Source organism: Malaclemys terrapin, chromosome 20, assembly GCF_027887155.1.
Source record: "Malaclemys terrapin pileata isolate rMalTer1 chromosome 20, rMalTer1.hap1, whole genome shotgun sequence".
Taxonomy (NCBI): domain Eukaryota; kingdom Metazoa; phylum Chordata; order Testudines; family Emydidae; genus Malaclemys; species Malaclemys terrapin.
In genome coordinates, this window is record NC_071524.1 from 12,641,319 (window position 1) to 12,655,148 (window position 13,830).

Below are 13,830 nucleotides of genomic sequence, written 5' to 3' on the forward strand. Positions count from 1 at the left end.
CATGGCACACTGCATGCTACACGCTGCACACTGCAGGCCATATATTGCACCGCACACTGCACCCGGAACACTGCATGCTGCACACTCTTCTCAGGCACTGCAGTGCCTATGTTAGGAAACCCAGTGCCCTGAACCCAACCAGCCTCCGGGAGGTTGTGCCCAGTATGTAGACACACTGCCGTGGTATAACCGTGGCCAGTGTGAGACACCTGGCTAACCCCAGCCTGAGACGTGATCACCTGGGCCCAATGGGCCGGGCTGCTGCAGGGCCCGTGTGACAGTCGCCTTTGCCTGGCCCAGCTGCAAAACCGCATGGGGTGAGAGCCCCAGAATGGGCACCGTTCCTAGCCCCCCACCCAGCTGGAGCTTGGTGGCAGCCCTGAAGCAGGAGGGCTCAGAGCCAGAGCTCAGTGGGGCCTGGGCTGCCCCATAGCCTACGTGCCCGTCCATCCGTCCCACAGTCTCCTGTTATGCTCACATGACCGACACAGGCCTTGCCAGGGGTATAAAAAGAAACAGCTGGGGATGGGGGGGGGGTGCAGGGCCATTAGCCGCCTCACGAGGTGCTACTGTGTGCCCTGACCGGCCACTCAACGGTGCCGGCCTAGCCGGCGCCGTAGGCACAGACCCATCCGGCCTCACACATTCCACCGTCAACACACTGCACAGACAGGATCGGGCCCCCCGCCCAGACACTGCACAGGCAGGATCGCCCCCCCACCCGCCACCGCCCAGACAGGATTGGGCCCCCAGCCCAGACACTGCACAGACAGGCTCGCCTTCCCCCACCGCCCAGCACACTGCATAGGCAGGATCGGGCCCTCACATGCTACACGGGCAGGATCGGGCCCTCAAGCCCGCACACAAACCCGCAGGCAGCACCCCCCAGTGAGGGGCCCGTGGGCCCATCCCTCAGCCCCTGCATGTAGCAATGGTTGCGGTAATTTTAAGACACCAGCCAAGGATCACTCATGAGCAAGCCAGCGGCATTTCCCAGGTTGGACTCATTTGAACTTCAGTCCCAGTGGATGTTCTCCTCCCCCTGGCCAAGACGTTCAGTCCTTTTGGACTCTTGCTGAAGAAAAAGTCTAACAAATCCATCGCATGTAGGGTGTTTTACTGGCTTTTGAAGGGTCTGCCACTCGTACTAGCGCTAGCTAGAGTCGATGGCCTCTGGGTGTATAGGAGAGATGCGGGTTACACTTTTCTCTGCGCAAAGCTTGCCCTCCACCATGTCTTCCAGAGAAGTTGGTAGCTCCGTCAAATGCACAAGCTTGGTGGGAGGGGCAGGGCCGGTATCTCAGAGACTTCCCGCCTGGGCAGGGCCAGAATCGTAGAGACCTTCTGCCCCGGGCCAGAGGTCTCTGTGTGACGGGTTGGACCCCTTGGGAAGCCACCTGATGTGCTGAGATACCACTGAGTCTACCTGTGCGGCCAGCCTGGGCCCCCTTGAACCTGTCTTGTTGAGCCAGGCCCTGAAAACCCCCCTAACCCTGGCTGGAGCCCAGCTGTTCAGTCTTGGAGGCGGGGAGGCCACGTGGCCGGCCCAGCGGGGCCAGCCAGGTGCCTGGAAGAGCCTTGTCCCCCTGCAGGAACTGACGCCCCAGCAGCACATGCAGGGACGCTTGGCAGCGTGGGCAGACCAGACCAGTCGAGTTTATTGGTCCCTGGAGCCCACACAGGATGGCCCCAGGTTAGCGCCGAGACACGGAGGTTGAAGCATCATCCGGCCTGGTCAGCCCAGGCCCGGCCAAGCTGGAGTGAACCCGATGGCCGGGCTCTGTGTCTCTCCCCATGTGACCTTCTTGGTCAGTTCCCAGGTGAGAGCCCCCCACTCCTTCCAGAGCCGGCTCCTACCCCCACCCCCCGCCCTGCTCCCGTCCTTTGTTCTCAAACTGGGGGCTCTGCTCAGCTCCCTGTTGGGCGTGTCCATCCAGGGCTCACTGGAGCTAGCGTCTCTCTGGCCCCTTGTTGATCCGGGTCCTTAAGGACTCTTCATTCCCCCCACTCAGGGAGGTGACACCCCCCACCTGTGTCTCTTAGGGGGCCCAGAGAGCAAACTTCATCCCTTTCCCCCTCAACAGGGTAGCCATGCAAGGAAAAGGGGGAAACTGAGGCACACACCAGCCTCATCAAAATAATACAAAAAATTCCCACTCCGTCACAACATCCTGCAGCAGCACGTTCCACAGATCGGTGATCGCTTGGCTCTATTGAATGCCTTGTAGTTTAACTGAGGCCTCCCCAAGGAGAGTAGTGCTCCCTCCCACCCCCGGTATCCCCCCAGCGCCCCCTTAACTGCAGCCCCGGGCTGGAGAACATGAACGTGGCCTGAGGGCCCAGGGTGGCTCAGCCAGGATATGTGGACAGGAGCTTGGGCCCAGGCCCTGCCCTTCTGGGAAAGGCAGTAGGAAGGGAGGGCTGGGGCAAATTCCCCCCCATGTCCCCCCAGAGCTGCAGCCAGTCCCCCCGGCTAGGGCTCTGTTTGTCAGCAGGGAGGCAGGCAGGGCCCTGGGCACTAGCTGGGGGGTCTCCGTTCCCCATTTCGGCCCTGGAGGTCCCCAGCAAGGGCCCCACACCACAGGTCAGGTGGAAGGGAACAGGTGAACCCTGGCCCAGGCAGGGACTGGGAGCCCCGTGCCGCGGCCCAGCTGCGGGTCGCATTCCCATAAATCACTGCAGAGGCAGCTGCTGCGGGCGCTCACGGCCCCTCTCCACGTTAGGAAGGAGTCGGGGGCTGGGAAACCCGAGCCGGGCTGTTTTGGGCTCAGGCCTGGAGCCCGGGGCTGGCAGGAGGCTGCCAAGCTGCTCTGGGTCCAGGCCAGCTGCAGAGCAAGCGGAGGGTTGGCATTGCTGCCTATATAAAGAGCTGGGCCGCTTGGCCTGCGGGGGGCGGGGGCCATGTGCTGACAGGCCCAGTTCAGCTGGCCTAGCCCCGGGCTCCAAGCTGGCTGGGCTGGGGCGGGGCGGGGCGGGGCGGGGGACTGGCTGGCTGGCTGGGGAGGCTCAGGGGGACAGGCTGACTGGGGGAGGGGGCAGGCTGGCTGAGGTGGCAGGCTGGCAGTGGGAGAAGATGGGCTGGGAGGTTGGGGGGCAGGCAGGCGGGCTGGGGGGCCAGGCTGGATGAGGGGGACAGGTGGGGCTGAAGAGCTGGGGGGCCGGGCTGGCTAGATGGGCTGGGGGGAAAGGATGGCTGAAGGGCTGGTGGGGACAGGCTGGCTAGGTGAAATGGGGGGGACAGGCAGGTTGAGGGGCTGGGGGGACAGGCTGGCTAGGTGAGATGGGGGGACAGACAGGCTGAGGGGCTGGGGAGACAGGTGGGATGGGGGGAACAGACTGCTTGGGGGGCAGGTGAGCTTGGGGGGACAGGCAGGCTGGGGGGCTGGGGGGTCAGGCTGGCTGGGGGGAAGGTGGGCTTGGGGGTACAGGCTGGCTGGGAGCTGGGAGGCTGCCCAGTCTGGTGACTGAGGTGGCTGAGGGGGCTGGGGGGACAGGCTGGCTAGGGGGCCTGGGGGACAGTCCAGTGGTAGCACTGGCTGGGGGGCTGGGCAGACAGGAACTGAGCCCAGGCCAGTGTGTCCCAGCAGGGGGGCAGTGGCTGTGGTTGTGGAGGAGGTCCAGGGGGGTCACCTCAGCACAGCCGTGTTAAGGAATGAAGGCCCCGACCACTGGTCCCCATTGCCATAGCCAGAGGACCTCATGGGATCTGCTGGTGGAGGATGGGGCAAGGCAACAGCACCTTCTATCCCCACCCCAGCCCGACCCCCCAGACTGGGGTCACTTGTCCTTGGGTGCCCTTCACTTCATCTCTAAGGGCCTCTGACTGGTGGGGCTGGGCTGGGGATCCCCAGAACTGGCTCGCTCAGAAACAGTGCCCCCCAGGCCTCCCCAGGCTCTCTGCCCTTGTGTGGAGGAGGCACATGGAGCACACTGGGTGCCCAGACCCATGGGACACCCCCTCCAGATCTCCCCGCACGGGCGCCCCCCCGACCCTCCCTGCAGGCAGCCATGTCTGGCCATGACCCCCTCCCCCAATCCCCATTGCTGGCAACTCTGCCCAGCTATGTCCCCCAAACCCTCCCCTGCGCCCCCCCCCCGGGACTCAGCAGCACCTGGAGTCTCGCTGAGGGTGCTGGCACTGGTGCCTGAGTGGGGTTTCCTGCAGCCAGGGGGTGCCCCGATCCCTTGCAGGGTGGGGTGGGAGCTCAGAGTCTGGGAGGACACGTCCCGCTCTCAGAGGGACCCTGTCACAGTGTGGCCTGGGGGGAGGAATTTGACAGCATCTGTCCAGGGCACCTGCCCACTGGGCCTGCCCGAGCGGGAGGCGGGGTGGGGGGCAGGTGGCACCAGCCACTTGGGGCTTAGGTTAGGACGAGGGGCGGCTCCCACTCCCTAACCCAACCCTTTCCAACACTGGCAGGGCTCCAGTGCCGGATCCGCTGGCCCCTCTTCTCAGTGGTGCTGGCCCCTGGCCAGCCCCCCAGCAGCTCCTGGGGTTCGGGTGCACTGGGGTGCGGCTGGAGATGAGGCTGGGAGCAGGGAGCTCTGGCTATTCTGGCCAGGGTCCACGTCCCACAGGGGCCCTACAGAAAGCACAAACTAGAGCAGCGCCGGGGCCCAGACCCCAGATGCCAGCGGGTGCAGAGGGGACAAGTCCCTCCTTCCCCTGCCCGGCCTGGGGGTCACTGGGGCCAGGGGTGGTGTGTCAATGGGATGGCCACTGTCTGCACAGCTCCAACTGGCGGGGGGGGGGGGGGGGAGAGGGGGGACAGGCAGGGGGCTCCAAGGGAGCAGGGCTTAGTTGGCTTCATTTTTATTCATTGCTAGAGGGTCACATGTTTCCTAGCTGGTGCCAGCCAAGTGCATGGCACCCACCAGGGATTCCCTGCATCCCTCCATCCTCCCTGGGGGCCCCCACCCCCCTCTGAGCCCCTGCCAGGGATTCTGTCTGCCTCCCATACCAAAGGCTCTGGGAGGGAGTACCCCTCATGCCCCCCATTCTGCCATCCCAGGGTCCTCTAACATCCCTCACACCAGGGGCTCTGTGGGCCTCTCCTCCCCTCCTTCTAGGGGCTCCTCCCTGCCCCCCATGCCTGGAGTGTTCACGCCCCCAAGGCCCACAGCCGGGACTGGCAGTGAGGACGCTGGCACTAGGGAGCAGTCTGTCTGGAGGGGACAGATGCAGGAAACACTCAGCCCCTGTTCCTGTATGGGGAGGTTGAGTGGGTGGGGTTGAGTAGGCGGGGTTGCCCCTCCCCCCAATTATATGGATGTTGGCGTTAACGACCCATTTATTGCACCCTAGACAGCAAGGTGCCCCCATATCCCTGTTTCACCCCAAGAGCAGACGTAACTCTTTAACCCCCCTCCCCCGTAGCATTGCAATGTACATGGGGAAACTGAGGCATGTGTGGGCTTCATAAATATTGCACCGAAAATTCTCACTTTGTCACGGGGGGCTGGAGGGCTTCAGGGGCTGGTGCCTGGAGCTGGTGTGTCAGTGTAGGGTCTGCTCCAGGGAGGTTATTTTTCCAGCCTGCCACCCTGCCCCTCCCCATGCAGGGATCTCCGGCCAGGGCTGCCGGTGGAGAGCTCCCTTCTAGGACATTTCCACAGGGGGTGGTGGGAGGGACCCAGCCGGTCGTGGCCTGGGGGGGTGGATGGGATGGACCTGGCCGGTCGTGGGATGGACCTGGCCGGTCGTGGCCTGGGGGTGGATGGGATGGACCTGGCCAGTTGTGGCCCAGTGGGGGGTGGGAGGGACTCGGCTGATTGTGGCCCCGGAGGGTGGTGGGACAGACCCAGCTGGTCATGGCCCAGGGTGAGGGTGGGACAGACCTGGATGGTCTGGCCTAGGGGTAGGTGGGACGGACCCAGCCAGTCGTGGCCTTGAGGGGGTGGGATGGACCTGGCCAGTCGTGGCCCTCGGGGTGGATGGGACAGACCCAGCCGGTCACGGCCCAGGGGGTGGTGGGACGGACCCAGCTGGTTGTCGCCTTAGGGGTGGTGGGATGGACCCGGCCGGTCATGGCCCGGGGGGCGGGTGGGACGGACCGGGCCGGTCACAATGCACCAGCTGGGATTTCTCCCTGTGCTCTTTGTCTGTTTTGTTCGTCACTGGGATACAGCCGGGCCGAGATCCCGCAGCCCTCGGGCACCCAGCCAGGCCAGCTGGAGACATCCCCAAATTTTGTGCTGGGCTGGCGGCAGCAGTGTCCAATCGGGGTCGGCTGGCTGCTCGGAGCCAGCCAATGGGAGCTGGCCACAAGGTATATATGGGCAGCTCCCCTGCCGTTGTCCTGGGTCACCTGTTGCGCTGGAGTAGAGGAGTCCCCGTTGTTCTGCTGATCAGGTAACCCCTGGCGCGGGCCTGCGAGCAGCAGCTGATGGAGCCCAGGATGGGGCATGGCGGGGGAGGGACAGGTGTCTGTGCCGTCCTTGGGCAGGGCAAACAGAGAGTGCCCAGGAGCTGGGCAGGTGGGTGGGTGCTGGGTGTTCCCAGGCAGGGGGCCACAGGGAAAGGGGGCCCTGTGGGTGCAGTGTGCATGGGGAGTCAAATGTCAATGCCCCCATCGGCTTCCTGGAGGGAAGGGGAAGCCTCCTGAGGGGAGATGGGGGGGCCCAGCAGGACGGTTGGTGGCTAAGGTGCCCCCATGGAGGTGGAGGGGCTGCAGGGCCAGTGGTTGGTGCTTGGGGCATGCCCAGGGATGGCCCTTGGTTGCTGGTGACCTGGTTGACCTTGGCAGTGTCTCTGGGTCCCTGGGGGATGGTGGAGGGGCTGTGTGCAGGGTCTCTCTGCTCCCAGAGCCCTGTGGGCCGGGGCCCCATACCGGACCCTGCTGGGTCCCTCTGCTCCCAGAGCCCTGTGGCCTGGTGCCTCGGGCCCCCATATCGGAGCCCGCCGGGTCCTGGCTCCAGGAGCGCTGATCCATGCAAACGCTCCCCCTGGAATGTGGGCTCAGCTGGCAGCTGCGGCTGCTCCCGGCAGGTGCCCGGGGCCCTCTCGGGACAAGGGCAGGGGCTAAAAATAACCAACCCGGAGCAGCAGCTGAAAAAGAACCCAACTTTCCATTGGCAGCAACTAGACACGTCCCCTCCCCCTCTGCTGTCCCTCCTCCCCACCGGTGCATCGCCTCTGACCTCTGCCTGCCTGTCCCTGCTGCCCCATGGACATTCACCCGCCAGGTGCCCCCTGCCCTGACAGTGGGGTGCTGGGCTCTGCCTGAGACTGACCCTGACTCTCCTGTTCCAGGAACCCGAGCCCTTGCCTGGGGGGAGCGCCCCTTGCTGGCCCCAGCTGCCCTCCTCTGTCCTCCGTCTCTTTCCCGGGCAAGCAGGTCCCCTGGCCTCCACCTCTCGCTTTGTTCTCCAACTCCTCCGGCTGGCTCTGGCAGAGAATGGGCCCCGGCCATCAGTTGCCAGGCTACAGAGTGTCGGCCGTTGTCTGCGCCCAGGCCGCCAGCCGGCCGTCACACCTGCCCGCTAGGGGTCTCTGCAACTATCACATACCCTTGTCCCACCATCTAGATCAGGGGTAGGCAACCTATGGCACGCGCGCCGAAGGTGGCACGCCAGCTGATTTTCAGTGGCACTCACACTGCCCAGGTCCTGGCCACTGGTCTGGGGGGGCTCTGCTTTTTAATTTAATTTTAAATGAAGCTTCTTAAACATTTTAAAAACCTTATTTACTTTACATACAATAGTTGTTATATATTATAGACTTCTAGAAAGAGACCTTCTAAAAACGTTCAAATGTATGACTGGCACGTGAAACCTTAAATTAGAGTGACTAAATGAAGCCTCGGCACACCACTTCTGAAAGGTTGCCGACCCCTGATCTAGATCCCTGAGTAACACAGGGGAAACCGAGGCACACACAGTATTCCGACAAAACATTAAGAACTTCCCACTTCGTCACATGGGGTCACCCTGACTTAGGTGCCTCCACCCCCCAGGAGACCTCAGGCTGGTGCAACTAACACAGGATGCCTGGGCCCTGGAGGGAGCAGTGGGATGTACCCCTCTGTCTGGGGGGTGGCTACGCCCCCCCAGGGCTGCTCTGCTGTCGGGCCCAGGCGGGTGGGGAGATGGGCATGGGAGGCTGGCGGGATTAGCCCTCTGGGCATGGCAGAGGGGGGCTTTGGCCAGCAACCCTTGGCTCCAGCCGGCGGCTGCCCCCAGGACTCAGCAAGCCCCTGTCCCCGCAGGACTCTCCCCCGCCCGCCATCATGCCGTTCGGGAACACCCACAACAAGTACAAGCTGAACTTCTCCGCGGAGGAGGAGTTCCCCGACCTCGCCAAGCACAACAACCACATGGCCAAGGCCCTCACCCTGGACATCTACAAGAAGCTGCGAGACAAGGAGACCCCCAGCGGCTTCACCCTGGATGACATCATCCAGACCGGGGTGGACAACCCAGGTGGGTGCCGGCTGAGCCCCACTCCCAGGGCCAGACGTGTTATCTGTGACAGGGCTCTGACCCTCGCCCCCGAGAACCTCCTGCCCCTCACTCCACACCCTCCTCAGCTCTCTCGCTGCTTTGGACCCAGTCTAGCTGGGCATGACTGGGTCCCCAGCCTCCCTGCAGCCGGAGCCCTGACTCCCCAGCCCCGCCACCCGGGGGGTGGAGCAGCACCCATGCCATCCACCGTGGTACTGAGCATGGCCCTGCCAGGGGTGAGCCAGGATGGGGCCTGGGAGGTGCCTGCCACGGAGCAGGGCGAGGGCCTTGCAGACACCTGGCCTTTAGCCCTTGGCCCCTGGCGGGGGGGGGCACTAGGGGGGAGCCACCTCCTGTGAGCTCACTTCTCCCCCCCCCCCCCCAGTGCATCCAGGATCCTATGAGCCCCCCTGTCCTCCCCGTCACTGCAGCTGCCCAGCCTGGCTCCCAGCACTGTGGCAGTCTGCTGGAGACTACCCACCCCCTGGTGTCCCTTGGCCTCCCACACGGCCACCGGCAAAGGGACAGGCCGCCTGGGCGGGGGGGTGGGGAGGAGTGATCCCCTGAGCCTAGTGCAGAGGGGTGAGCCCTTCCTGCTGCCCCCCACTGCCCAGGGGCCTGGTTCCTGGCCTGGCCACCCCCTCACTGGGGAATGGGCCCAACTCACCTACCAAGGAGCAGCAGGGTGGGATGCCATCCAGCTGCGCCCTATGGCTGCACCCTACGGCAGGCCCTGTGCCCCATGGCCCCTCCCAACCTGCCCAGTCTAACCCCCCCGCGCTGCCTGCAGGGCATCCCTTCATCATGACGGTGGGCTGCGTGGCCGGGGACGAGGAGTCCTACACTGTCTTCAAGGACCTGTTTGACCCCATCATCCAGGACCGGCACGGCGGCTACAAGCCCACGGACAAGCATAAGACCGACCTGAACCACGAGAACCTGAAGGTGTGAGCGGGGGTTGGGGATTGGGGGGGGCCTGGGATGGGCGATGGAATGGGGGTGGAGGGACTGGAGTGGGGGCTGGTGGGGTTAGGACAGGGGCTGGAGCAGGGGTCGGAGGGGCTGTGATGGGGATGGAGTGGGGGTTGGGGGGCCTGGGATGGGGATTGAGTGGGGGGGGCGGGACTGGGATTTGGGGAGCAGGGATTGTGTTGGGGGAGGGACCTGACTCAGCTGGGGGCCAGCGGCTCGGGCAGGGCCCAGCCTGCAGGGACCAGGTGCTCTGGGGGCCATCCCGGGGCATTACAGGGTCTGGTTCCCTCTGGCTCACGCAGGGTGGAGACGACCTGGACCCCAACTACGTGCTGAGCAGCCGGGTGCGCACTGGGCGCAGCATCAAGGGGTACACGCTGCCCCCCCACTGCAGCCGCGGGGAGCGCCGCGCCATCGAGAAGCTCTCTGTCACTGGTAGGGGGCTGGGGCCAGGCCCCATCCGAGAAGGAGCAGGGATGGGGCGGGGGACAATGGGACAGGCTGGGGGCAGGGCACCTGCAGGCCAGCACTCAGGTGTGCTGGTATGGGGGGCTTGGGGAAGGGCTGGGTGCTCAGTGGGTTGGGGGGGTCCCCACAGGGCGTGAACTGAACATGTCTCATGGGGGGAAGGTTGGGGGGGCGTTTTGGGAGGGTGGCACTGGGCAGCTGAGATGGGGCTATAGGGGGCCATGAATGGGGTGTGGGGGTTGGGAGCAGGGCAGTGGGGTGCTCAGGGGGTTGGGCGCTGGGGGAAGGGAAGGGCTGGGCACTGAGTGCAGGGGAGTAGGGGGGCTGGGTGCAGGGGAGCAGGGTAGTGGGGCATCGAGGCGGCTGGGCACTGGGGAGCAGGGGCGGTGTGGTATTGAGGGCGCTGGGTGCAGGGGAGCAGGGCGTTGAGGGTGCTGGGCCACTGGGTGCAGGGGAGTGGGGGAGTTGGGTGCAGGAGAGTAGGAGGGGTTGGGGCGCTTAGAGTGGGGTAGTGGGACGCTGAGGGGTTTGGGCACTGGGAGGCTGAATGCAGGGCAGGGAGGATTTGGGCACTGGGTGCAGGGGAGTAGGAGGGGTTGGTTGGTGGGTGCAGGGCAGCAGGGTGCTGGGTGCAGGGGAGTGAGGGAGTTGGGTGCAGGGCAGCAGTGCAGGGGAGTAGGAGGGGTTGGCTGGTGGGTGCAGGGGAGCGAGGGAGTTGGGTGGTGCATGTGGAGAAGTGGGGGGTTGGGAGCAGGGCAGTGGGGTGCTGAGGGGGTTGGGCTCTGGAGCAGAGGAGCCATGGGGCTGGGGAACGGAGCCAGGACCGGGGCTGACCCCTGCTCTCTCCCCAGCCCTGAACAGCCTGACCGGGGAGTTCAAGGGCAAGTACTACCCCCTGAAGGACATGAGCGACAAGGAGCAGCAGCAGCTGATAGACGACCACTTCCTGTTCGACAAGCCCATCTCGCCCCTGCTGCTGGCCTCAGGCATGGCCCGCGACTGGCCCGATGCCAGGGGCATATGGTGAGCACCAGGGCCCCCAGCGCCACTGGAGGGGGAGTCTGGGCAGGGGGATTCAGTGCCAGGACTCCTGGGTTCTATCCCTGGCTCTGGGAGGGGAGTGGGGTCTAGTGGCTAGAGCAGGGGGCTGGGAGCCAGGACTCTTGGGTTTTATGCACCGATCTGTAATGGAAGAACAGGAGTACTTCAGACTAACACGGCTGTTACTCTGAAACTTGATCTGTAATGGGATGCTAAACTGTTGTGTAGTTTCACCTCCAGGTGGCGCTGCATGCGCCTTCCCTTATCCCTGCTCCCCTGGGCCCTAGGGCAGAGCATTAGGGGGGGTCTGAGAGTCGGGGAAGGATGCCCTGTAGCCCGTCCGTCCCTGGCACAGGGCTGCCCAGCTCAGAGCGGACCTGCAGGTACAAGATGGACTGGCAGATTCTGGCCCAGAGGCCAGGGCCCTTTCCCCAGCTCCGCAGCAGCTGTGACAAGGGGGGGCTGGCGCTGCCTGTCCTGTGGGGGGCAAGAGCTGATTGGGTGGAGGGGGCGAATGGGGCAGGACTGGGGGGCTGGAGAGGAGTCCCAGCCCTGGGTGTGCTGGCTGTGCCAGGCTGGGCAGAGGGGCCATGCCAGGGCTCAGGCTGTGCCGGTGCCATCACACCCTGCTCTGGGTTGCAGGCACAATGACAACAAGAGCTTCCTGGTGTGGGTGAACGAGGAGGACCATCTGCGCGTCATCTCCATGGAGAAGGGCGGCAACATGAAGGAGGTGTTCCGGCGCTTCTGTGTCGGGCTGCAGAAGGTGAGCGCCCTGCGCCCCCAACCTGGGAGACAGCCCAGCAGTCCTGGCTCCCAGCCCCCTGCTCCAAGTCACGAGACCCCACGTCACCAGACCAGAGAGACAGCCCAGCAGTCTTGGCTGCCAGACGCTGCTCTAACCACTAGACCCCTCTCCTCTCCCAGAGCTGGGATAGAACCCAGGAGTCCTGGCACCCAGGCCCCACTGTCCACCCTGGTGCTGGGAGTGGGGGTGAGGGCTGGCCAGCTGGTGTACGGGCACACTCCAGGAGAGCGGCTGCTGCACGGCCCCCTGCAGGCATGGCCCCGCCGGAGGAGAGTTTCCTGGGAGAGATGCCCAGTGCCCTGGGACCTTGAGTTTGGAGCATGTTTACCCTTCCCTGCCCAGCTTGGGTGCCAGCTGGTGGGGGCATCCCTGGCCCTGCTGGGATTGTTATTAGGGGGTAGGCCCTGGCTGGAAGGGGGTGGCTAGCAGAGGGTCTGTCTGGGGGGTCATTGTGTGGGGGGCTAGTCCTCACTGGGGTGTGTTGGGTGGAGGGTTGTTGGAAGGCCTGTGGCTGTCCTGGCCCTGGCGGGGAGTGCGGGGGGGCTGGCTGGACCCTGGCTGGGGCAGGGAGCTGTTGGGGAAGGGGCTGGCCTGACGCTGGCTGGGAGGGGTGGGGGAGGGCAGGGGGGCTGGCCTGACCCTGGCTGGGGGGCGCTGGGCTGACAGGCTCTCTCCCTACCCGGCAGATCGAGGAGATCTTTAAGAAGGCCGGCCACCCCTTCATGTGGAACGAGCACCTGGGCTACGTGCTGACCTGCCCCTCCAACCTGGGCACCGGCCTGCGGGGTGGGGTCCATGTCAAGCTCCCCCATCTCAGCAAGCACCCCAAGTTTGAGGAGACCCTCAAGAGGCTGCGGCTGCAGAAGCGCGGCACAGGTGAGGGGAGGGGGCCACAAGTGGGTGTATGGTGGGGCTGGGGTATGGGGGGGCAGGATTAGAGGCACAAGTAGGTGTGGGTTTACTGGGGGCTTGAGTTCTAGGGAGTATAGATGGGGCTACAGGTGTGTGTGGGAGTAGGGCTGGGGTTACTGATGAGGGTGGGGGGCATAGGGTTGGGGGAGAACACTCAGGTGGGGGCATAGAGTTGGGGCAGGGGCCACAGATGTGGGGAGCAGGGGTAGGGCTGGGGTTACAGGTGGGGAGAGAGCAGGGCTGAGCCCCGCAGGGGCTGTGTGCCTGCGGTGGGACCCTGCCCATCCCCCAGGCAGAGCCATGTCCTGCTACCCTCAGCCCCTGGGGTGCCCTCAAGCCGGTGTGCTACGCTGAGGGGCGTCTGAGAGGCTCTGGGTGAGACCTGGAGCGCGCAGCCTGGATGCCAGGAGTGGGGGGCAACTAGGCAGCTGTGAGGTGTGGGGGGAGGGCAGGAAATGCGCTGGGCCATGGGTGCTGTATGGGGTCTCCAGGGGCCTGGGAACTGCAGGCAGAGAGGCCAGGCTAGCGCGGTGGGGCCGCTCCGCTGCAGTGGGGTCTGGGCTCAGCTGCATGGCGCTGTGCCCCCCAGGTGGCGTGGACACCGAGGCCGTAGGTGCCGTGTTCGACATCTCCAACGCCGACCGGCTGGGCTTCTCCGAGGTGGAGCAGGTGCAGATGGTGGTGGACGGCGTCAAGCTCATGGTGGAGATGGAGAAGAAGCTGGAAAAGGGCCAGGCCATCGACGACATGGTCCCTGCCCAGAAGTAGGCACCTGCCCCCCGCCAGCGGGCACATGACCTAATAAAGTAACAGTGGCCACCTGGCAGCCTGGTCTGTGTCCATGGGGGTCCGGGCGGGAGCGCAGGTGGGGAGAACAGCCCATAATTCCAGGTGGTCTGGGGAGCAGCACGTCCCAGTGCCAGCCATGGGGCTCCGGGGCAGGGGCTGTCATACCCCCCCCCCCCCCAGCTCTTGTGCTCTGGGGAAGGTTGGGCAGGAACCGCCTCCCCAACTCCCAGGTGTGGGGGTGCCAAGTCCCTAGCTGCGGAGGGCCCTGAGTTTGGAGGGGGTCCCACGCCTGACAGGGGCAGGCCACACATCCACCAGCTGCTCTGCTCAGTTGTGGGGGGGCACTGAGCACCCAGGGCTGGAGCCCCCCTGCTGTGCGCTGGCCTCAAACTGTTTGC

The 13,830-nt window shown here is 65.0% G+C and overlaps 1 protein-coding gene across 1 annotated transcript; it reads left to right on the forward strand.

The window, feature by feature from the left end:
• The first annotated feature begins 6,259 nt into the window (after positions 1 to 6,259).
• Positions 6,260 to 13,467, forward strand: CKM (creatine kinase, M-type). The gene is made up of 8 exons (XM_054010119.1): positions 6,260 to 6,352; positions 8,208 to 8,421; positions 9,233 to 9,387; positions 9,717 to 9,849; positions 10,734 to 10,905; positions 11,566 to 11,689; positions 12,418 to 12,607; positions 13,233 to 13,467. The coding sequence occupies exons 2-8, from the start codon at positions 8,229 to 8,231 to the stop codon at positions 13,409 to 13,411; spliced, it is 1,146 nt and encodes a 381-aa protein (XP_053866094.1). The 5' UTR covers positions 6,260 to 6,352; positions 8,208 to 8,228; the 3' UTR covers positions 13,412 to 13,467.
• Positions 13,468 to 13,830: the final 363 nt, after the last annotated feature.